Consider the following 23,039-nt stretch of genomic DNA (forward strand, 5'->3'; position numbering starts at 1 on the left):
GAGACAAATAAGATCCTTGTATATCATTCATTAAACGTAATACTTCATAAATGCAACTTGTAATTAAAAATACAAGCAGTGTTTGTGTGTCTTACCTGGTGTGTTTGTTTTAGACAGAGCATTGAGAATGCCTTCAGGTGTGATGTCAACACGTGACAGGATGCTGGCCAGGGCAGGGCTTGGAGGGTTTGCTTTGGAGGCTGTCGATTGGGCAGAGGGGGTGGTGGGAGTCCCAGGTGATGGCCGAGGTGATGGACTAGCCGCTGAAAGGCACGCAAGGGCAGAGAGATGGGAAGATCAAAGCCATAGCACAAATCTCAGAAATGACTCAAGTGCATTAAATCAATCCAAAGCTCTTAAGTAAAATCCTGCACTTGTTACATCATGCAGTGCAGGTATACATTTTTTCAGGTCAAGTAAGAATTTCTTCTTATAAAAGAATAAAAAGCAGGTTTGACCAGAATTCTCACATTTAACATTATTTAAAGTTCATATACCTGTTCAATAAATAAATAAAATCATTTGAAACTTAAGTTGTGAAGGTTAACAAAATATCATAGCAGATAGAAATCACATTTAGTCTTTATTTATCCATCTAAAGCTAGTATTTCAAAATGTGCCTCAGGATTAGCCACGCCAGTGGTTAAAGTCATTTTACTACTATAGATGCTGCTATTCTAGTACATTGGGTTGTTACAGAAAAGTAATCCCATAAGTGTCATTACAGCAACATTTCAAATCCCTTGATGCTACAGTAAGGACAAAATCAAGTTTCAGCAGATAACACAACTGTTGTTACTTCTGGCTCATAAAAAGTTAAATTATTGTGATATTTCTCAAAAAATAAATTACTTACTTGTACTTAAAGCAATGTCTCAGTGCCTATTTGTCAGAATGAGGCCATGTATTTAATTTTGTTTCAAGATGACTTTGACAATCTCAGGAAAATTCTTAAATACATTGCTCCAACAGGCCTTGATCATTAATGCACCATTTTCTCCCAACCCCAAACACACCTGTATTCTTCATGGCCGATGTAAGGGAGCTGAGAATGGAGCTGATCTTTCCCAAGTCCACCTTTGCCAGGTTGACTCCCAGCGGGGTGGTTGGAGTACTTTGAGTAGTAGCAGAGGTGGGAGTCACCGGAGCAGATGTGGCAACAATGGAAGCATTTGTCTTAGAAGCTTTCGTAGGAGTAGTTGGAAGCTTTGACGCTGCATCAGACTTTGGAGCCTTGGAAACAGCAGTGGACGCCTTGTCTTTCTTCTCATCTGCTAGTGAAAATAATTCAAAGAGCTGATACATTTTCAAATCTGAATCACAACTCCACAATTGGGCAGCCTGATATGGATCTATATGGAGAAGAAAATTTTAAATACAGCGCAACCATAGATGTACAACACTCTGTAGCCACTAACCCTGAGCTGCGGCAGCGTCACCCTCTTCATCAGACATATCCATGTCCTCCATGTCTCTGTTGTCACTAGGTATTTCTCCTTCATCCATAGCCTTGCCATCCAGTTCCGGATCCACCTGGGCTCTGCTAGTCCCCAGTCCCATGAAGGGTGAGTCAGAGCCAGTTGGGGAGGGGGCATCTTCGGAGGGCGATGGGATTGGGGAGTCCTCAGGTCCAGGTAGAGTCGACTTGAGGGAATCCAATTTTCTTTTAAGACTGGCCACACGGCTGGCAAATGCATTATATGCCTGTGCAGAAAGAAGTCACAAAATAAAATGGGAGATAGAAGAAAATAAAAATGTCATTCCAACTTGTATCTATTGTTACAAAGGAGATGTATTGTTACAGTGAATGTCTAGGTCATCATTCTTTTTTACAGATTTCTTAGAAATAGAGAAACAATGACATTTCACATTAATTAACAAGTACCAAATAACATAACTGTCTACTAAATCATTTTAAATTCCTCTCTTCAAAAACAAATTCTCAAGATCTTTATGTCTTTGCATTTTAACATTGCACCCTGTGAGCATTACCAGGGAAAGTGACAATGCAATGATTTGATCCAACACTCACATTGGCCACAATCTTAACCTCCTTGTACTGCATCTCGTAAAAAATGTCTGCGTTTCCCAAAGCTTCCAGTAGAGGAGGCCCTGTTTTCAACTCCTTCTCCAGGAAGCTGACAAATTCCTGCAGCTTCAAACTGCCATCCTCAAAGTCCTTAGCAAACTTGTTCCCTCCTGCCTTGTCTAGAGGATGAGACAATTCACAAACAAGCAAAAACGTCAAATACAAGGCTCTTCTGTACATCTAAAATTTATTCTATTGATAATATTGTTCCATTTAACTTGTATAACCTCATCCATGGTCTATCCATTTAACTTTCTACTGATTACTATGTAAAATAAAGCAGTAATGTGTACTTTTTATGGATAATGATGATTGTCTCCCAGCTAGTATTGGACCTAAATGTTAATTTATTTGTCAAGTAAAATAAACCCTAAACATTCACATGATATTTGTAACTCAGTGTTCCCATGGTTTACAGCAGAATATATGTACTGAATCAACAGCATCAGTTAAAAAAAAATATTTTATTCAGGATAATACCAGACATTACTGTCATTTCAAAAATACTTTCTACTGAAGAAACATTAACAGAAATAGTATGTGGACCTCTCTCTTGTACCCACATCTACCCTCCACAAAGAGGGTACAGATAAAGAGTAGAGTATGTTTTAGGTCTAAGATATAAAGTGCACAGGATAATAAGTGTGAGATGATGCAGAAATAAGCTCAGTGACATCTGACCTTTAAGTCTCTTGAGGGCCTCTGTGCTGCAGACATCCACCCTGAGAGCTGCCAGCTGCTTCTCCCTGAACTCTTCTTCTGCAACTGCTCTCTTATACCTCGACAACTGTTCAATGAGGGAGTGAGGCTGGAAAAGAAACAGAGTGCAGATGAACATTTACATCACTGATGGCACTATCTGAGACAGATGTTTACATCACAAGACATGCAAGACAAAGCTAACACAACACAAACAATACTTACTGTGAACTCTGCTACAATCTTGGACTTGAGGGCAGCTTTGGTGTTGATTGGAGCTACAGAATAAAAGTCAAATATAAAGTTAATACGTACACTTACCACTGCATCAGGAAATAATGTGTAATCTATGATAATCTATTAATTGGCTGTAATTTAAGAAATCTATTGACTTTTATATTTAATAAACACAACTAGTTGCAAGCTGACCTTTTGTAGGTGGCATCTCCTTTTCTTTCTCCTTTTCTTTTTCCTTGTGCTTCTCTCGCTCCTTTTCCTTTTTGTTGAAGCTGGCTTTGAACTGGGCGATGACCTCCTCGGGATACACACTTCTCTCCTCCCAAATTGAAAAGATTCTCTCCACTGACTTGCGTACCTTTCCATCTCTGACATTGAAAAATGACATCAGAACATGCTACACTTCTTCGTTTTCTCATTAAAAAAAAACAAACAGTAATAGCCATGTATACTGAAACAAGAAACACATCTAATATTGCCCCAATACTACAGGTGAACACCAACACTGAGTACCCACTTGATGAGCAGGATAGCATTAGGAAGGACCTCTGCGAAGGCTGAACGAAAGACAATGGCGTTCTTCCTTTTGCAGTTTTGTATCACATCATTGGCAAGGTAGAAGAGATTCAAGCGATGATTGTTGTCAGCTGGAAAAAAAAAAAACAGACAAAGAAGACAGGATAAGATTAAGAGTATACATTACTCTGGGATGTCCTGATAACAAAGTGGTTAAGGCAAATATGACAAGCCAGGTCTGTCTGTCTGTCTGTCTGTCTCTCTCTCTCTCTCTCATATTCCTATGGGCACAAGATGTAAGTGATGGTTCAGGGCTAGAGAGAAAATGATAAATGGATATAGGCCAATAGTGGATTATCACAGATATATCATATTGGTGTATATGTCAGCTGATAAGCAACAGGAAGTGTATAACATCGTTTCCCCATTAGAGAGAACTGACAAGCTAATTTTCTTCTTAGTATGCATATTAGTCACAATTCTTCAAAAGAAAGAATGAAAGAAAGGAAGGAAGAAAGAAAGAAAGATTTTGAAATGCAAAACATCACAATACTCCTCTGGCTTTTTTAAACTCTCAAAAATAAATACTCATGTATGTAATATGCAGGCATTTGGGAATAATATATTCTGACAACTATACACACTTCAACTTGCATTTTTACAAGACTCATTCACTAACACGTGATCAGCTGTGATATGCCACCTTGCAAACCTGCTGTGCTACGTAATATCAACAATAATTGAATATATGGACAAAATCTTGCAAATGGTTGCAATGTTTCTAAATTGACATAAGGTATACATTCTGTATTATGTATTGTGTTTATTTCATTTATTTATTTTTTGTTTGTTGTGTGGGCATCATATACACTGATACAAATATATCTATTTTAAGTCAATATCAGCCAATAATAATGGTCTTTGTCTTTGTGTGAGTTGGGTCTCATCCAAAATCCTTTAAGGCATTAAGATTGCTGAAGTTACTGTAACAAAACAGCTATGATTAAACAGAAGGCTGAAGACTGTGCTTGCTTTTACTGTTTTAGTTCAATCATAAATCTGGAAATCTATTTCCATGATCACCTAACTTTAGTATTCATCCATCATCCATTTCCATAAGAAATACAATATCGACAAGGACACCAGAAACATTTCTACTGCTTCCTACAATAGATAATTTAGTAACCTGATTTTTATCAGAGTTAAATTACAGCCAGTAAACACAAGATTTAGCTAATGTTCTCTGCATTTCAGGAAGAATATACTGTTTTTAAATTTCTCTATTATGTCACATTTTGTCGCATTCCAGCAGCAGTTTAACATAATAGTAAACAAAAAACGAAACGACAAAGTGGTATAGGTGAGGCCAAAAAACAGATTAATTGAGATAATTTTTCAAACACTGTAAAATGTATGAATTCTTTTACTCCTAAATAATCAGTAATAATGTTAACCCCAAAATACATCAGGATTTTAAAGTAAACACACAATAAAAAGGATTCACTAAACACTTGGCTGACATTATAGTATTTTTTTTTAACCAAACAGATTCACACTAATACCTGAAATGAAATGAGAATATGGGAGGTGTATCTACATAGCATTGAACAACAAACGACAATTACCTATTAAGTCAAAATGCAAGTGCATAGACAAACACACAACAGTTATGACCACCAAACCACCAAAGCAATTACAATCTCCATTGAGAAGATGCGTCAAAAACCATAAAAGCATATCTGCATCCCCACCTGAACAGCAAGAGGTCACAGAAGAAACACAGCCTCTAAATGGCATTCAAAGCAGATAAAGAGACATCAGACGCATGAAAAGTTTAAAATATCCACCAACTCTACAGTACCAAAGTACTATTAAATATCTCAAATATGACATCTAATTTGTGAATGACCATTATGCTTTTGAAACATTACAAAACTTCTGCTTGTTCCTCACCTCCCCCCTTGTACAAGACAAGTTGAAAAACCTCTAAAAATCAGTTTCTGTGATTTTTATTTTGCAAATGTGAAATGTCATAGAAAAGATACTGCCTTTGGACAGCCTTTATAAATATAAATGACACGTGCATAACGAAGACTGTAAAATTATGTTTGATGTATGCTTCCCTTCAGTACACTAAAAAGAAACAAATAATAATCAGTCAACTGAAAACCTACTGAGTTGAAATAATCAACACATACAATCTCTGGAGTCAAGTAAAATTTCTAATATAGAGCCTGCAGCAATAAAATTAACAAATAACAGACCTCTTCTCGAACCCAAAACAATATCTTTCTATTACTTGAATTTTTTTTTACCTTATGAAAACTGATTTACACTTGATTTAATGAAGACCAGTCACAAACACAAGGACTATCTGATGGCTAGCATTAATTCAAATAACAATTAAACTGATCAGTTTTGCTATTGTGTATGTGTCAATTCTGTTAAAAATGTCCTTAAACATAACACGACTATAAAGTGATAATGCAAGTCACACATGAAATTATGCTTTACCTTAAAAGGGTAGGTTCTGTGTGTTTATCATCTTGTCTTAACGTAAAACAAACTAGTCACATTACTTAGGTAAAACTAGAACCTGCTTAATATCCCAACATTGCATTAATAAACATTGCAGCACTTTAAAGTACCAATCAAACAAGCTGATTGACCAAACACTCATACGGATACAACAGCTAAGACTGGTGCACAAACATAACCTATGCTACAAAAATGGCATGTTAGCTCTGAGACATGAAGGCATATTGCAGGAATTTAGATCACTCACAACACTCCTCCACTCATGACAAGCTTGTCAGTCTCTTTTCTCAACTGCAAATACTTGAAATAAAATAAAAGATGACATAACGTGGTGAAACAAATGTAAACTAATGTTTACCTGCAAGCTAGGGGAAAAGAAAAGTCTGCTTTGGAAACTGGCTGACATGGATTGTTCTGAAGTAAAATGCATCAACTTTATACCTTTTAGGATATTTATAGGTCATTTTCTGAGACAAGACCACACATCATAGTCTAGAACAAACAATAAGTGATGATTGGTAGACTCCCTCTTGGCACGGCTCTCAATCAGAGAACAGTGGCTCAGCCAGGGCACAGCAGTTCATTGTGTGTTGTCAGCATAAACTTTTATCATGCGTTCCTCTGATGCAGGTTGTTTTTTTTTTTTTTTTTAATGGCTGCATGATAGTTTGACGAACACTGGTGATTCAACTAGAAACTCCCTGATGTATAATTTAAATCTGCTTATTCTAGGGCTGAAGCCTAGAAAAGATCTGGCAAATCTTTTGGAGCAGAATATATGCATTTGTTGGTGTTGTTTCGGCAGCCAAATTTGCAAGACACTGTACTAGAAATTGAGCTTTTAAGAAACAAAGATTTCCCTCTAGTAAGGATTCCATTTCTTGTTCCAATGTGTATTATTTCTTTGGCTTGCACAATTTATATTGATATTTTTAAACACTTATAAGTTATATGTTTAATTTTTTGTCTTAAACATTTTCAATCAACACTTCCATGCTGAAAAAGATGAATGTTCTCAGCATAATTTTCTTAATGTAGCTTTCATGTAAATTTTCTTATGTTTTTAAATATACACACATTGTACTGGCTTCCATATATAATGACAGCAAATGCAGTCCAATACATCTGTTACATCCTGCTTCATAAACTTGAATAACACATATATTAAATGGTATTAAGCTGCTTCTAGGGTCTTCACTTCATGTTAATGGGCCCTAAATCTGCATACAAATCAAACAATGTTTGACATTTGGCATTTCTTTCCAAAGATGGGAAACTAAACCAATGCTCAGTGATGAGCAAATAGAAAAAGACTTCTCTTGTATAAAATAGTGTATAAACAGAAACATATACATAAACAGTGAATATCTTTCTGTGTGTGTGTGTACATATGATTTTTTTTAAAGCGTGTTTAAAAAAGCAAGTGTTTAAATCATAATGATCAACCAGCACACAAAATGTACAACATCTGTTTTGTGAATGCTTCCAACTTCCCTCTCCACTTATAAACAACATAAAAACTTACTAGCATATCCATTATATTCCATCATCTATTCATCAATATCCATGGCTAAAGAACAAAATATTATCAGGTAAAATATGTGGGATACCCCATTTCCTTCTGTTCTTCCCACATTCCACTAAAAACTGCATGAAATTGGTGTAAATCTACTCAAGTATTTATCACTCCAAGTTATAAATCCTCTTGGTTTCCACAAACTGTCTTACATCAGAGACCGTGTACATTTCTGAATCCTGTGTATTTTGTGTCCTGCACTATAAGACAGATAAATTCATACTGTGGTACAAAATACTAACATCAAAAATACCACATACAACTGGCCAAAATAACAGACAAGTTGACTTATGATTTCACAATGTGTGAAGTGAAGACATAAACAATATAAGTGGATGATATTGCAATCAATGATGCCAGTGAATTGCTCCAACCTCTGTGTACAGCTCGTTTAAAAGTGAAGCTGCACAACACCTCTTATCACTAATTGCAGTATTTCAAGTGCTGTGTGCAGGACTCACAAAACCTTATTGACTGTGGCTGGGAGTCATGTCCAAAGTGCTGTGCTGTAATTACAGCTTTGACGATCAGTACATTAATTGATTAGTCTGAAGCATTTAATCTGCAACTACTTTAATAATCATTTTAGCAATTATTTTAAGGGAAAAACGACAAAGGCAAACTTTCTCTGTTTCCAGCTTCTCAAATGTAATTTGATGCTTTTATTTGTCAAACACAATGTAAACTGAATATTTTGGGGTTCTGGACTGTTGGTTGGACACAACAAGCCATCTCAGGACATAACCTAAGACTCTATGAAACGATGGTTAGTTGCAGTCTGTTGGTGCTAATATATACTGTGTCAGCACATGTCAACGGCTCAACTGGGAGTTCCAACATTCAGCAATACAATAAGGATGACTCTGAACAGATTAGTGAATTAATGCAGAAGACCCCATGATGTAGAAATTAGGTTTAACACCGCAAAGACTATTAGGTGTCACTCTGTACTTGTGATGCCTCACCAATAATTCAACAATCCAAAATTTCTTCTTCTGTTTTTTTTTTAAATACATATAACCAACCCAGATTACCAACCAGGTTTAAATTACTTGAATACTTGTTTCTAAGTGATTAAAATTGCAATAACTTATGAAGTTATACTGCTTCCATTCTCACCAGTGGTCAAAGTGTTCAAATCTTTTGATGACATAAATGTAGAAATACCAGTGTGGAAATACTGCTTTCAAAGTTTCAAAGTACAAAAGTACAAAAGTATTAACATCAAAATATATTTGATGTGCCAAAAGCCTAAGTACTCAGTAAGCAGAATGGTCTATTTCAGCAAATATATATTACTGTATTATAGTTCATGTGTAAATCACTTAAGTGTTGCAGCTGGTAAAGATGGGGTTAATTTTAATTACTTTATATACCACCAAGTAACTTAAACATTTCCCTGCGAAAAAGTCTCATCTTATAAATGATGCATTATAATTTATTTGATGAATGGGTGAATGCGTTACATATTACTACTCTGAATCTGCAAATAACTACAGTAATCAAATAAATGTAGTGGAATTAAAAGTATGAACTTTGGTACAGTTTAAGTACAGAATGTAAATCTAATGTTAATAAAGTAAAAGTACATCAAAATTGAACATAAGCACAATACTTGAGTGATTATACTTTTAAAAAGGTAAATATACATATTTTCAGAATTGCTGCAAAGTGCATCAGCAAATTACAACATCAAACGGTCGCTCGGTTAAAACTGGTATTCTCCTGTTTTCTTAACATAAGTGTACTTTTTCAATCATAGGATGGGCTCTTACATTATGCTTTCGGTGGACTTTCCCTTTACTTTGTCCTCTATAAAATTAGCAAATTCACCACAAAATGAATCCTGCATGTCAGACCACAACAGCACTTACACACAGATCAAACTGCAAAGCAATAAAACTGTGACTAAATCTAGTAGAATAGGTTGTAACCACCTTTATCTCAAGAGTTCATGCTTTGAGATAAGCAGTGAGGTGCATGGTAATTCTTCGTAAAAAAGCACAATCATATATTTCCAGACCGTGAACCCCGGGAGGCCCAACCGTAAACAGTGCTAGCAGGGAGGCGTTAGCGTTAGCTTAGATGGTATTAGCGGCTAATTGTAAGAAGTGATAACAACGTCAATGTTACTTTTCAAAGGTGCAGGTGACTGAAGAATAAAATTCCCGCTGGTAATGAATCCGCATTTTTTTTCTGGTGCACTGACTCGCCTTGCACTCCACCGAAACCTACCACTAGTAGCTACAATAGTTTTACAACATGGTCAGAAATGTAGGCTATTTGAATTAGCTAAAGTGGGCTAGCTAGCGTGTTAGCTTCAGCAGCAAGCTAGCTACTCACATTTCTTGAGCCACTTCATCCAGTAGCGCACGATAAGGCCGTGTTGCTTCTTATTTTCAATGCACCAGGTCGAAAGTCCCTGTATTGACTCCATAGTGTTGGATACTCCTTGAAACCGCCGGTCCAGAGACGCTTCCAGAGCAGCAGTAGAGCTGCGGGCTCCGTGGCCGCTTGCAGCCCCAGAACCGGCCGCCATCTTTCCAGCTCTGTCTGCTGTTCGCTCACTGCAGACGGGTATGAAGGGGCCAGTGTAATGAGAAAACACGCCCCCGTGTTTTACTTTCTCATAAACACATAACTGTACAGTCTAAAACCATACGTGATAAAAGTGCTTCACAGCTTCTAATGTTTGAACAAGTCAAATATCGCAGTCATATCCAGATAACGGAAAAAAGCGGACACAGGTTGGTTAGATTTTGTTGTTTATTTAAGGCTGTGACTGTAATATTACAGAGAAATGTAGCTAGAGGCGAGTCAAAGATTTGCTTCTCTCAAGAAAGAAAAAAAACAAACATTTGGGACCTTTAAGTTCTGTGAAATGCACCTGGAATAATGTATTAAAACAATGTTGTAGCATTATCCACCTGTCTTTCAAGGTAGTTCTCCGTAGACTGTTTATAAAAAGGTGTACTCTAAATGTGTTAGCAGTCTTCAATGATGGGAGATTTTATTACCTGCTTGACTCACACAGGGATTATTATCAGTGTACATGGGGATTTCATCACAAAACGTCAGTCACAACATAATCTTACAGTTTCTCCTCATCACATAAAGCCTTGGGTAAGTGATTTGCATACTGTTATCTATACAATAACAGATAACAATATCTAACAGAAGAGCCTACCACCAAAGAGTTGAACACTGATGCAGGCGCACACACACACCAATACTGTCCTACACACGCCCTGATCTGTCACACATTCTCACAAAGACATCCACACAGGTTTATTGTTCCTCCTTTTTCTATGTTCAAGTCTCTTGATTAAGTTTCTGTCCCCAGTTGAGGGCAGCCAGCTAGCAGTGACAGTAAGCTGGCTGTGAGGCTGTTGGTCTGGGGGGGTTGTACGAGAGGTGGGGGTAGGTGGGTGGTCTGACGCTGACTGAAACTATGTGCTCTCCTGGCAGATTTCAGTCATCTGTGGTGTCCAGGACACTCTGGCTGAGAGCGAGGTCCCAATAGTGTTCTGTGCCGTGCTTCTTGAAGTGTTCTCTGGCCATGCTCTCTGTGGGGCACTGCTTAAACTTCATGTCCCCAAAACTACGCTCTTTAGCTGTTCCCTGAAGAACCAAAATGAATTATTAGACTTGAATAAGATCACAAATAAAAACATAATCCAAATTAATTCTAAAATATTTTTGAAAGCAGAATGTGCGAAGACTCACCTCCCAAATCAACCAACATTTGTTGTTTCTCTTTGTATCATCGTCACCATCTGGATCTAATAAAGAATAAATGGTAGAGTTTAGTATTCCTGAAATAAGCACAAACGCATGATAACTGTGGCAGGACACAAGAGACAAGCCACTCTTACCATCTCTTTTACTGTTGTGTTCCTCCCATTTGATTCTGTGCATCATCAGCCTCTTGAACTTTTTCTGAGATTTGGGGCCTAAAACAGAATAAAAGTAATTCAGATACAAAATACTACCACAATGAGTATATTTCTCTACAACTTTAATTCATCAAGGGGTAGCTGAGAGGTTAAATTGAATGGTGTTACAGTCCTCTATCCGTAAATAGATGTATCTATGCAATTTTTGAACAAGACCCACTATCAATTTGTCTTTCATGTTGTTATCAGCTGTTTACTCAAATTTGAATAATTACCTCATCACTTTATTTGTACATTGGGCTATCCTTAACACAACAATGTCACATAGGAGCCTGAAAAGCATATTGTGCACTAGGTTTTTTTCTTTTTCCTGATACTGCACACTTGCCAGAAGCCCAGTAATTTCCCTAATATTTTGTGTTCTATTGCAATCCTATTCCTTGAGGGTTTCTGGACCCTCATCCTCTATTACAAGCCCACAGTGACAGTGGTTTATTAGTTCTAAGACTAAGAATCTAACCAATGCAAATCTATCAAAATAAATGGATAAAAACATGTTGTACAAGGTTTAGAAGGAATAATTTTGGGGGATAAAGCACACAGGGGACAACATTATAACATCCAAAAATTGGTGTAATAAACAAAGTGGTTTAGGACAGAAAAAGTTCAGTCAAGTAGCCCACTAAGAAAATGTACTATATATAATGTACTATATACATTTTATTATCACTTTTTCAGGAAATTATGAATATGAAATAAAAAAAGAATGATGATTGGCAAAGTATGTCAACAATAGAGATTTTCTCTTGACAGTACCAAACATATATTACAAAGCTACTGTCAACTGTGGTATAGGAGAGAGAGAAGAAAATATTTAACTCGAAGAACCAACTGGAACTGGCAAAATACTGATGCTACTGTGAGCCTGAGACTCATTTTCCTCCCTTACCTCCCTCCACTACAACGAGGTTGACATCTTTGTGCAGAACTACTGTGCCCGTCAGGTACAGCTGGTTGGCATTAGCCTCCACTTTAAACTTCTTAGCAGGATTTTGCAGGTTACGGATCCTGTACAGGGAAGTAAAGGTGCTTAAATTAGACACATCTAGATTGCAAGACATAAACGCTTCACTATATATTTGCGCTGCAGTGTTTGCTCTCTTCCTACAAATACACACCTGTACACTGCAATGTGAACACCATCAGTGATGTCTTCTTTCAACTTCTTGACTTTCTTCTCCTTCCTCTGCTCTGCTGTGAGTTTGCGAGCGGCGTTGGCCTCTTCATGAGCCCTGCAGGGAGGAAAACAGAATTAGGAAAACCTTAAGGCTTTTCTTCTTCAAAGATTATAACACATTATATTATTCTGAATGGTGCATGAAATAAGGAGATGATAAATAAGGGACAAACAGTGTATAGGGTAATTGTGATACTAACTTCTGTCTTTTGGCCATCTGTGCTCTGACATGGGCCTCTACTTTTGTTGGGTCTTGAACAGCCTCCGTCCCCAGCACTCTCATCAGATTGGAGATGCGTACTGAGAAAATGAAACCAATCATCAGCTACATTCTGTTTAATCTAGTACTGAAGTAATTTTTAAATTGTAGAAATTTATGTGTGGGTACCTTTGGGTTCTGGTGGAGGCATTAGTCCCAGACGAACCTTCTCTTGCACTTCTTTTTGCCCCTCCCTTCGTGTCTGTCTTCTCAGTTTCTTCTGTTCTTTCTTTGTCAGGTAAACGCCCAATGTGACCGGCTTATCTGTGTCAACTGAGGAACCCACCCCCCCACAAAATATTGTAACCATTCCAGCAAATTGTTATGGTGTTAATGAAATAAATACCATTGAGACAGTTTATAGGTTGTGCCATGGCTTGTAGAAAGGGTAATGATGTATAATTGCCTTCAGAAATGAGAGCATGCACATCCAACATATTACTCAGGTGCAGAACAGACACAGAGTCAAAATCAGAAAATCTGCACATTGTTAAACCTGCTTTACAAATGCCAAATAATCAATTCAGACTTGTTAAAAAGAATGACAGAGTGCATGAGCTCATGGGTAACAAAACTTGGGATCAAGGTCTGATCCCAAGGCCCTCTAAACCTGAACTCCACATGATTTAATCAAGCATGCTCAACTTGCTCAATCTGTATTCAACACACACCAGGTTATGGAATTGCCTGTGCATCATCCATCTATTTTTTGTCTATTTGCATTGCATCTATTTGCATTTATGTATTTCTTCATTTACTCATTTATCCATTTTATGCAGTCTCAGCTAATTTAAAATTTTTTATATAATTAATATTAATACTTACAATTAACATTAACATCAACAGTGTGCAGATTTGATATGAGGCTATGAATTACCCAAGGCATTTGAGGCGCAATATTTATTTATTAATCTGATACAAGATGATAGTCAACATGAAGACCAATATCTTGTTCCAGTTGTATTGGCAGTGACCAAGAAGGCAATCACAAGGAGATGGTGTAAAGAAGATGCCCCTACTCTAAGGCACTAGAGGGACATTGAAGAGGTACATACAGATATGGAAAGAATTGTGTTCTGAGGATTCAACATTTAAAGAATAATGTGTAAATCAAAGAAAAATAGACTGCTTTTAACTCCCATATCAAAGATGAGATTAGTAAAAACATTTATATAAAGACTGAGATATCTTAAGTTATACCAGTGAGTTGTATACCTCACTGACAACACGTTTGTTTGTTTGTTCTGTAATAATAGAATGAAAATCAATAAAAAGTTAAGTTTAAGAAATGTTAGCAAACCACATTTAACCTCAAACACTTACCAGGAGGCTGGATTTGGGCAGGATGTTCTACCAAGTTAGTCACACCAAAGAGCTCCAGCTGTTCAAATTTTGTGTCAAGGGTTCTGTCAGGGAGGAAAACATGTCAGTTAACTATAGTATGTTGAGGAACTACAAACTACTACTACTACAAATTTGTGCTTAGTTTACTACAGAGAGGCACTGAAATGGGACAAAGGACATTTAACCTCACACAATATTAAAGTTCCTGGGTTAGCTGTGGTTTCTTACATGTCTATGTTTGAGGGCAGGATGAAAGAATCCCACCACTCAATGTTGGGCACCTCCCCTTCTCCAACCTCTTTCTTAGGAGCAATCAGGGCCAGTTTGGTGGATGCCTGGATTCCTGTCTTCTTCGCTGCCTGGGCAATCTCACACTGCAACCTTTCCAACTGGGCCTGATTGAGGTAAAGATCAGTGCAGGAGGGACAAAAGTCAAGTTATTGTGTGAACCACATTTCAACAGTTGCAAAATATTCCAAATAACCAAGCTCAGAGTTGACATCTGCTGACACTGAACATTTCAGGAGTTAAATCCAACCTTAGTTCTAATCCTCTGAGCAATCTTTTCAAAGCGCCCCTGGTCATGGAATTTGAAGCTCCTGCGAGGTCTTTGAGCTGGTGTTATAAACACACGTTGGTCAAAGTAGGACGTGGACTCCAAGTCCTCCCCTGGTTTCTCCTTCAGCTGCTGACGGAACTGCTCCCTCTTAACAGCTCGAATGTTAGCTAAACATTGAAAGGAAAATTAATTGAGAAACGCTCACACAAGAAAATAAGATTGTGTATGTGCGTATTGGGCCACTGTATGCATACCTTTCAGTGTGGGCATGCGATGTGTGAGTTCAACCTCTTTGCCGCTTGCATCCACAGTTCTTCCCTTCTCATCCAGAATAAGAGGTGTTGGCTTGTTCACCTCCTTGACTTCCACTTTCCTATAAAAAAGAAACACAAATAGAAAACAGTCTATTTTCACACTGCTACATCAACAAATAGACTTTACTACAATGTTTTTTCCTTTTTAGATTTGAAAATCCTTTAACTACTTTGGCATAACTCACGGTGGAGCAATTCCCATGGCATGTAGATTAGCTAGTGCCACTAAATTGTGAGGCCCAGTGTTCCCCAAGGCTCCGAGGATACCAGGTTTCATGGCTAACTGAGACTGGATGCGCGCTTGTAGCTCAGCAGCCTTGCGGGCCTTCTCGATAGCATCATTCATAAAGCTGGCAGCCTGGGAAGGGGCAATAGATGAGGCACCACCAGCAGCTGCATTAGTGGAACTGCCAAGAAGCCGTGATACTGGAGAGGCTTCCATTTGTGACTGTGGTGTAGGAAGGGGCAACCGCTAAAGTCAGGGAGAAATAAGAACAGTATTATACTGAATGTACTGCCTGAAAGGGCTCATATGTTGTGTTCAGTATGAGTTTTTTTGTGAGGAAAAAAAAAAATCTTACTGGTGAAGCAGGGACTGAAGAGCCAAAACTCAGTTGTTTTTTCCTCTCTTCAATCTGTCTTGTGGCTGCCTCCATCATCTGTTTAATCTATTAATGCAGAGAAAGGTTTAGTAAATGTAGAAAGTTTATCATAAAAACACATCTTTTGCTATAACCTTAATTGACACTGAGGGAACAGTATCATACCTGCATTTTGGTAAGCATGCCAGGGCTCTCAGATGGAGGTCCGGGTATGACCTCAGGCTCCTCCACCTCCTCAAAGCGAGGTACTCGTTTCCGCTTTGCTGCCGTCCCATCTCCTGCCTCCTGAGTTTCTCGCATTGCACCTGCATCAGCTTCATCACCAAACACATCCTGAGACCAACCAGTCAGAAAAACAAAATACCAATAAAATTTGATTATTACTGAGTAATGCCATATTACCATTAAACCAAATTTGAGAGTGTTTACACTTGGTACACTTACATGATTATTTTCTGCTTTTGTCAATAATCTGGTTTCATAAATTTTTGCATAAACATTAAACCCAGTTTCCATTCCATGGTCTCAGTCAGGGGCTGCTAGGTATGTCTGAGATAATAGAAAAATGTATGCAGGGGGTAAAGGCAGGGTTCTGATGACTCACTAACCTGTATCAACTGGGGTTGAAGTAATCAGACTACGGTCACCCAGAAAATGTATGCATTTAAGGCAATGTCTAATTTCTTGACTTTTCATGATCACTTTTGTCTGTCAGTATGTTATGTAGTCACTATAATTACTGGTTAATAAATGGAGTAGTTTTAGGTCTAATTATTTAGTTGTACCGTGATATAAAATATTATTAAAATACATATAATATAAAATACAAATATCCGCTAAGGTGATTGTCTACCTTCAGGTCTCTCTTGCGGTTCTTTTCTCCTGCTCCTTTGTTGCCACGGGCACTGCGGCTTTCCTCCAGTGCTTCAAAGAGACGCTCCACAAAACCTCCAGCAGAGTCATCAAGGAATGGACGCAGCTGGTCTGAGGGGAAAATGAATGTCAAACAATAAACACAAATCCAGTACTCCTGTGATCACTGTCATGATAAAATGACATGATCACAGAGTGCCTTTACACTCACACAGAGAAACATGATCAGTGTGAAAAAACTAAAATAAAGTTGATGTTTTAACTACAACATTTACATGATTCACCCCAACCTGACAACATAAACAGCTATTTTAGCAGTCAGTGCATGACAGTTGAGTCGAGATGGATGTGAAATACACTACGGCCAATTACCTTGTCAGTGCTGTAAAACAAAATAAGGGAGCTAAAGTAACAGGTGCTCAGGGACATTAGTAACCGTTTACGATCACTAATGTCTTTCTTACCTTCCTAGTTGATTCATTGGTTAGTATATCGTCATAATCGTGTGATGCTAAGAGCAAAGCGCATTTGGTCTTAACTCCATCTTAACTAGATGTTTACGTATCTTGAAAAAACAAAACGTCCCAGATAGCAAGAACAGTTACCTATGGTCTTCCTTTTGTCCAGTCCCTTTCCAACACAGTGCAAAGCTGCAGTGACCACAGTGGGCTCTGAGAAACCAAGCACCTTCTTCACAGTGCGCTCCACCCATGGCCTCAATTCCTCCACCTCCCGCTTTGGAAGAGACATCTTCTGATCCAGCAGAGAAAAATTACAATTACAACACATAAATTAACGCTAATTACCCAGATTATCATCAACTATGTCACCATGAATTTAAACCTCGTCATAGTTTGTCTCATCCCCTTTAAGTGAGAGTCCCAAATGGGGCATGTACACAAACCACCTCTGTCACCCCCCCCCCCCCCCCCCCCCCCCCCATGCACTTAGCTACCGCCGCGAAAACACAAACGTTCATCAGTTATTTACTCTTCAAAACACGCACACATTCAGTCCACACTGCTCGTCATCTGGTAGCTGTAATATTAGACTGACTAGCAAATGTGCTAGCCAGGAGCAACATACAAGCTAAAATCCATTACATCCGCCAAAACTCCCCGGCTGCCTGCTAACTAAGGTTAGCATGCTGCTGTCTGCCAGCTATCAACATCAGCGAATAACTGCTTAGTGAAGCGTACAAACCCTTCTATTCTGCCTTTATCTTCTGTCAGACCGCTTACGCTGTAAAAGTCAAACAGAAATCATCAAGTCTCAGACGCATAAAACACTCAAAAAGCTAAGTTTTCTGTGAAACTTTCTGCTTAGTCGCGCCGTTCACACAACGTTTCGGATCCAAGACCCGGAACAGGAAACATACGCTTCTTCTTCTACTCCTCCTAATTCCTCCGTAGCTTCTTCTTCTTCTTCGTGACCATTTTATTGCAGTCGTTTAGCTCAGCTGTTCAGCGTTACCACCCAGCAGCGTCGGAAGGGAGCCGTCACATTTATCTCTCCGTCTTTTAAAGTTTGTATTTCACCAAAAGAACATTTACTTACAAATGTATGAAAGAAGAAACCGTGGCGTCGTGACAGAACCGGGTAAAACAAAACGAGTTTTTTTTAACCATAGTTAAATAGAACCCTAAAACCAGCGCCATAGTGTTTCATGTTTATGAGGCGTATTTTGAATAGCGTCTTATCACAAACCAATTTCATTGAAATGTTGACCGAAAACAGTGGTGAAAAAGTGTTCAGTGTTCTTTTAATACTGTCGTCTGAAATGTAGTAGCATAAATTGGTATAGTTGTACAATACTTGATGACTCAGTGAATATATATACCACGGTAACATATACTACACAACAGGAGCAGACGAAGCATTTTATTTTTTATCACATACTGTTGAAAGTAATGAGCTAACTTCAATGGTAAAGTTAAAAAACATGTAAAACATGTAAAATTCAGTTCATAATGTGGTATGTTTTATGCCTCTAGATAAAGAGCTAACATCAGTATTATTTGTTCTTTGTTTCCTTGCCTCTATCACAAAGTCAATGTGTAATAAAGCATTCAAATTATAAACCAGAACATGTGGATCAGGGTTTGGTTTACATCATAAACCTCAACCTATCCATTATCTCCCTTTATCACTACTCAGTCTAGAGTGAAACATTGCCCAGCTATTGCCTAACTAACCACAGAGCTGTGAACCCAGTACCCGGGTGAAAACATGGGATTATCAGGTGATCTCCAATTCCTCCTTTGTAGGCCCGCCCCCTCATTTTTTTTTCTATCTTTGCATGATGTGGGTCAACTGAGTGCAGTTGTAGTAGTGTGAGCATGAATGCGGTAGTGAGCCTGAAGCTACACCAGTCTGCCAGATCACCCCCTCCCTCTACAACATTCCACATCCACAGTTTCACTCACATTGCTAATGTTGTCTATAAAGTGTATATAGTTTGCCAGACATGCTCTTTATGCAGAGTTATAACAATCACCATCATGTCAGCCATTCATTACGGCTACATGCAGTTACTCCGACTGAACAGCGCACTTCCATCAACAACACCCTCATCTGCTGATTCATCAAGGATACATGATTCACAATTTTACCTTCTGGCTTTCACTCACTCACTTTACCCAGTCTGTTTACATCCAGGTTTACATGCAGCCTGGTTTATGTGCATTTTGAATGGTTTGCAGTACCCAATTTTGGTATCTGGTGATATCTGGTAGCTTAAAGGGAACTCTTATTAACACTACAGAATAAAAGATTTGAATTTGAGAAACTTTCATTGTATATATTTTGTATACATTGTATATATGCTGAAACGTCAGCTTCCTTCACCACCACAAGCACCTTTGTGTATATAAATACAAAACTGGATCCAGTTCACTCTGTGGCCTTTCTGTTTTATATACAGAATCAAAACACCATAAGAAAAACTAAGGTGTATATTGTGCAAATGACAAAACAGGGCTGCATCAGTATCAGTTGTTTGGATAAATCTGTCTTTTTTCTTTTCTCAATCCATTCTTTTGATCTTGTGAAATGTTACAAATTGCGAAAAAATTTCCATCACAATTTCCTACAGCCCATGCTGATGTCTAAAGCTGAAACGATTCATTGTTTCATTTTTATGTATTTTTTAAGGAAAACTGAAAACAATCACAGATATCAGCTTCTTGAATGTGAGCAATTTCTACTTCGCCCCTGAACTTTTTGGGGTTTTCTAACTGTTGGTGTGGACTAATAAGAAATTTTATAACATTACAATGCTGACATTCTGTAGACCCAACGATTAATTGATAAGTTAAAAAAATAGGTTAATCAAGAATGAAAATTTTGGTTAGTTGCGGCCCTAGTGACATCAGATCGATTTTTTTCATTCTACCAGCCATCCGTAATCAAATAAATAAATAAATAAATCACAGTAGACATAGAATACAGAAATATAGCAAATCCTCACATCAAAAAGGTAGAACCACAAAATGTCTGGTATTTTCCCAAATAAATAAACAATTCTTGAATAGTTGTCGGCTAATTTTCTGTTGATCAACATGATGAATTACTTGTGTCAGCCCAATATCAGACAGTTATTTGCAAGATGAATATATAAGGCTGGTGTGTCAGTCGGGTAATTCTCACTCTAATTTTGCCCTTAATTTTCTTAAAACAATCTGATTAAATATGTGCATGACATTTACAAGGGTAATGCTTTAATCTGGTTGTAATCAAATGCTCAGCAGGCCGGTAAACAACACAAACACATACTCACATTTAACCACCCAGGAACCTCCACCACCACCCGTGATCAACCTGAATTCCTTGTTGGTACCTCACATGTGCTGTCTGCCACACTCCCACCCAACTCTATTATGTAATACAATACTACAGATATTTCTATACAACTACACACAGAAAAACAAAACACACACACACACACACACTCGCTTACACACTGGCAAACACAATGACTTGTACTTGCTACTAAAGCAAGCATAATACAGCATCATAGGACCCTTTGGTGAGAGTTGTATGAATTAATCTATTATATTACTGGAATGCCAAGCATTTAGTGTGCAGTTAATCTGAGTCCAAAATCTGCAAAGCACTAATTGTTGAGTCTTTCACATGCATCTCCTTTCATTTGAACATGAACAATTTTGCACAACGTGATGTCAGCTGAGTGTATTATGGTGCCTTATTGCTATGATATAAATATTACATAAGAGCATAATTTATGACTTTAGTTGAGATATTCTGTTGTTCCTTCACACGGATTTTTGATTCATCAAGTGTGCGGTTATGGTATATTTCATCATGCTGACCCACTTTTATTTCATTGTATCTGACAGGGGCTGTAAATCATCGTGGAAGATACAATCTCAGGGGATTCTGCCGTCTTTACACAGGACTTCAGTGTGTGTATCAGTGTGTGTGCACGTGCATTTACTAAATCCCAAGTTGTCTACTAAGAGTGTAAGCTTTTATCTCTCATTTTTTCCTCATTCATAACCTGCTCTGTTTGCCATCTCTGCCTCCTTTAAGCACCTCTTTTTTCTGTCCTCTGTATATTCTATCTGGTGATTCCCTTTCACTCACTACGCTTGAATAATTGAGTAGTCGTGTAAGATGGCGTCATCACGAGCAGACTCCCGAGAACACATTCAGGCCAAAGAAACTGATGGGGATGTTATTTGCCTGTAGCTCGGGTGTGCCCCAAATATCACACACAATGTCATGGGATACACGTGCGTCCTTGAAAATCTAGTCCTTGAATCTCCATCTTTACCATTGCCCCTGTTTTGTCATCATGTTGATGGGGACCACAGATGGTGGGCAGCACAGCTTCTTCAAACCCGCAAACGAAGGCCCGTCATTGCTGTGAGCTCTAGCAAGGCAGAAATTACTTCGAAATAGCTCTGATTTCCATTGCAGGGCTGCCCACTGTGCAATTTTAATGAGCATTGAGGCTGTTTTGGGACTGGTCGGCACTAAAACCCCCTGAGGATTTGGGGTGAGTAAGAGCATGTGTGCGAGTGTGTGCTCCAACTATAACGTTGCGTTTGTGTGTGGTTGTAAAGTCACAGTGTGGCTTCACCTCGTGAATTTTACTGGAGTGCAGTGAGTGAATAATGGGGGAGGGGATTTTGGAATAAGTGAATAAGTGCCTCATTGTGTCATTCCCTTCATTACACAGACAACACATATAGCAGGCAACTGGACAGACACCCTTTAATCATTAACTTGTTAAAACCAATAACGGGATGTGGACCCACAATTAAAACCTACACAACAAGGGATAAGAGGAACAGTAAGTTCATTATGTGCAATCCTATTGATGCACGGACACACATGCTCAATTAATCCAGCACATGCTTGTACTCAGAAGTGAAAACAACTGAGCACAGTAGTGATCCAATAACAATAAAGGATGTTTTTCTCAACCTTACACTAAATACATTTGTTAAAATACAGCATGCTATAATGAAATAAAACTTTTTTTCAAAATGAAATTGTAGAAGACAAAGAGAAAACACATAAACACAACATAAATTGGTGGAGCTAATAAATTATTATTAGAAATAAGTGAGAAAAACAATAAATGTCCTTCATGCTTCCCAAAACTGAAGTGATGTTGGGTCTCCTCCCTGTGCCCTCCACACATCCTCTTTCTGTCCTTCTCCTCTTGCCCCTCGTTTTCATCCTCCAGAGGAGAAAGGGGGGGTGGAGGGCAAGAGCTTCTCTGCTAAAAACTGCATGGATACAAGGGGGGGCCGAGAGGGAGGGAGACAGAGGGGAGGAAGGAGGGAGGGCGGTCTCTGTTGTTGTAACGTAGCACAGTCAGTGTGTCAGAGACAGGCCCATCACAAAATCAGCCAGTCAGTGTGTCAGGGTGTGTGGTGGGGAGGGGCGCACGCGTTTGTATCTGTGTTTTTAACTCTGGGTATGTTTGTGTGTGTGTGTGTGTGTACATGCAGCATAGCTGATTTCATCCCATCTGAGCAGGGAGAAATCAAACCACACCCTCTTAAAATATGCCACTCTCGTGCCCATGTGCACACAGTATCCATGGATGTGATGCTGGTGTTTTTACATTTTATTTATTTTATAAAGAATTTATTAATTAATCAAGAAAATAATTGCAGATTAATCAAGGAAAATAGCTGTTAATTGTTGCAATGGCGATGATTGATTTTCATGTCCAACCCACAGCCTAGAAACTAGTTCAATATACAATGATATAAAACAGAAATGTAGCAAATCTTCGCATTTAAAAAGCTGATACCAGACAAT

General features: G+C 38.3%; 2 protein-coding genes across 5 annotated transcripts in view; both read right to left on the reverse strand.

Annotated features, from left to right (window-relative positions):
• Positions 1-10,242, reverse strand: part of LOC139612616 (threonine--tRNA ligase 1, cytoplasmic-like) — a 28,170-nt gene extending 17,928 nt beyond the window's left edge. For 2 of the 3 annotated variants that reach the window (XR_011686602.1, XM_071468324.1), the window contains exons 1-9: positions 9,999-10,242; positions 3,543-3,672; positions 3,218-3,393; positions 3,014-3,066; positions 2,771-2,897; positions 2,033-2,208; positions 1,419-1,704; positions 1,017-1,274; positions 96-263 (exon numbers count right to left, since the gene is read on the reverse strand). Coding sequence is in view for 1 of the 3 variants with exons in the window: in XM_071468324.1 (XP_071324425.1) it covers positions 96-263; positions 1,017-1,274; positions 1,419-1,704; positions 2,033-2,208; positions 2,771-2,897; positions 3,014-3,066; positions 3,218-3,393; positions 3,543-3,672; positions 9,999-10,194 (1,570 nt within the window). In the remaining 2 variants the exon portion in view is untranslated. The remainder of the gene's footprint in view (positions 1-95; positions 264-1,016; positions 1,275-1,418; positions 1,705-2,032; positions 2,209-2,770; positions 2,898-3,013; positions 3,067-3,217; positions 3,394-3,542; positions 3,673-9,998) is intronic. The other variant, XR_011686603.1, reaches the window with a different exon arrangement.
• Positions 10,243-10,407: 165 nt separating this feature from the next.
• prpf3 (PRP3 pre-mRNA processing factor 3 homolog (yeast)) lies at positions 10,408-18,084 on the reverse strand. Of its 2 annotated transcripts, none has more exons than XM_071468328.1 (17): positions 17,943-18,084; positions 17,345-17,492; positions 16,720-16,850; positions 16,032-16,199; positions 15,846-15,932; positions 15,450-15,736; positions 15,205-15,323; positions 14,930-15,117; positions 14,620-14,786; positions 14,371-14,453; positions 13,177-13,320; positions 12,989-13,088; positions 12,730-12,843; positions 12,501-12,619; positions 11,531-11,608; positions 11,382-11,437; positions 10,408-11,276 (listed from the first exon to the last, which is right to left on the reverse strand). In XM_071468328.1, exons 2-17 carry the CDS (start codon positions 17,487-17,489, stop codon positions 11,127-11,129), a joined length of 2,136 nt encoding a protein of 711 aa, XP_071324429.1. In that variant the 5' UTR covers positions 17,490-17,492; positions 17,943-18,084; the 3' UTR covers positions 10,408-11,126. The 2 variants fall into 2 exon arrangements, with proteins under 2 accessions (XP_071324429.1, XP_071324430.1); XM_071468329.1 differs by having other exon boundaries at positions 17,345-17,489; positions 17,943-18,083.
• Positions 18,085-23,039: the final 4,955 nt, after the last annotated feature.

The sequence above is a fragment of the Trachinotus anak genome, unplaced genomic scaffold, assembly GCF_046630095.1.
Source record: "Trachinotus anak isolate AG129_WGS33_773 ecotype Australia unplaced genomic scaffold, CSIRO_AGI_Tana_v1 ptg000032l, whole genome shotgun sequence".
NCBI classification, from domain to species: Eukaryota; Metazoa; Chordata; class Actinopteri; order Carangiformes; family Carangidae; genus Trachinotus; species Trachinotus anak.

Excerpts from the sequence above, each read along its gene's own strand:
- prpf3 (XM_071468328.1), bottom strand. The coding sequence starts at position 17,489 with ATGTCTCTTCCAAAGCGGGAGGTGGAGGAATTGAGGCCATGGGTGGAG. Across the intron at positions 16,851-17,344 it reads GGACAAAAGGAAGACCATAG|ACCAGCTGCGTCCATTCCTT; the intron begins GTAACTGTTCTT and ends TTTTCCCCTCAG. Across the intron at positions 14,787-14,929 it reads CTCAGAGGATTAGAACTAAG|GCCCAGTTGGAAAGGTTGCA; the intron begins GTTGGATTTAAC and ends TACCTCAATCAG.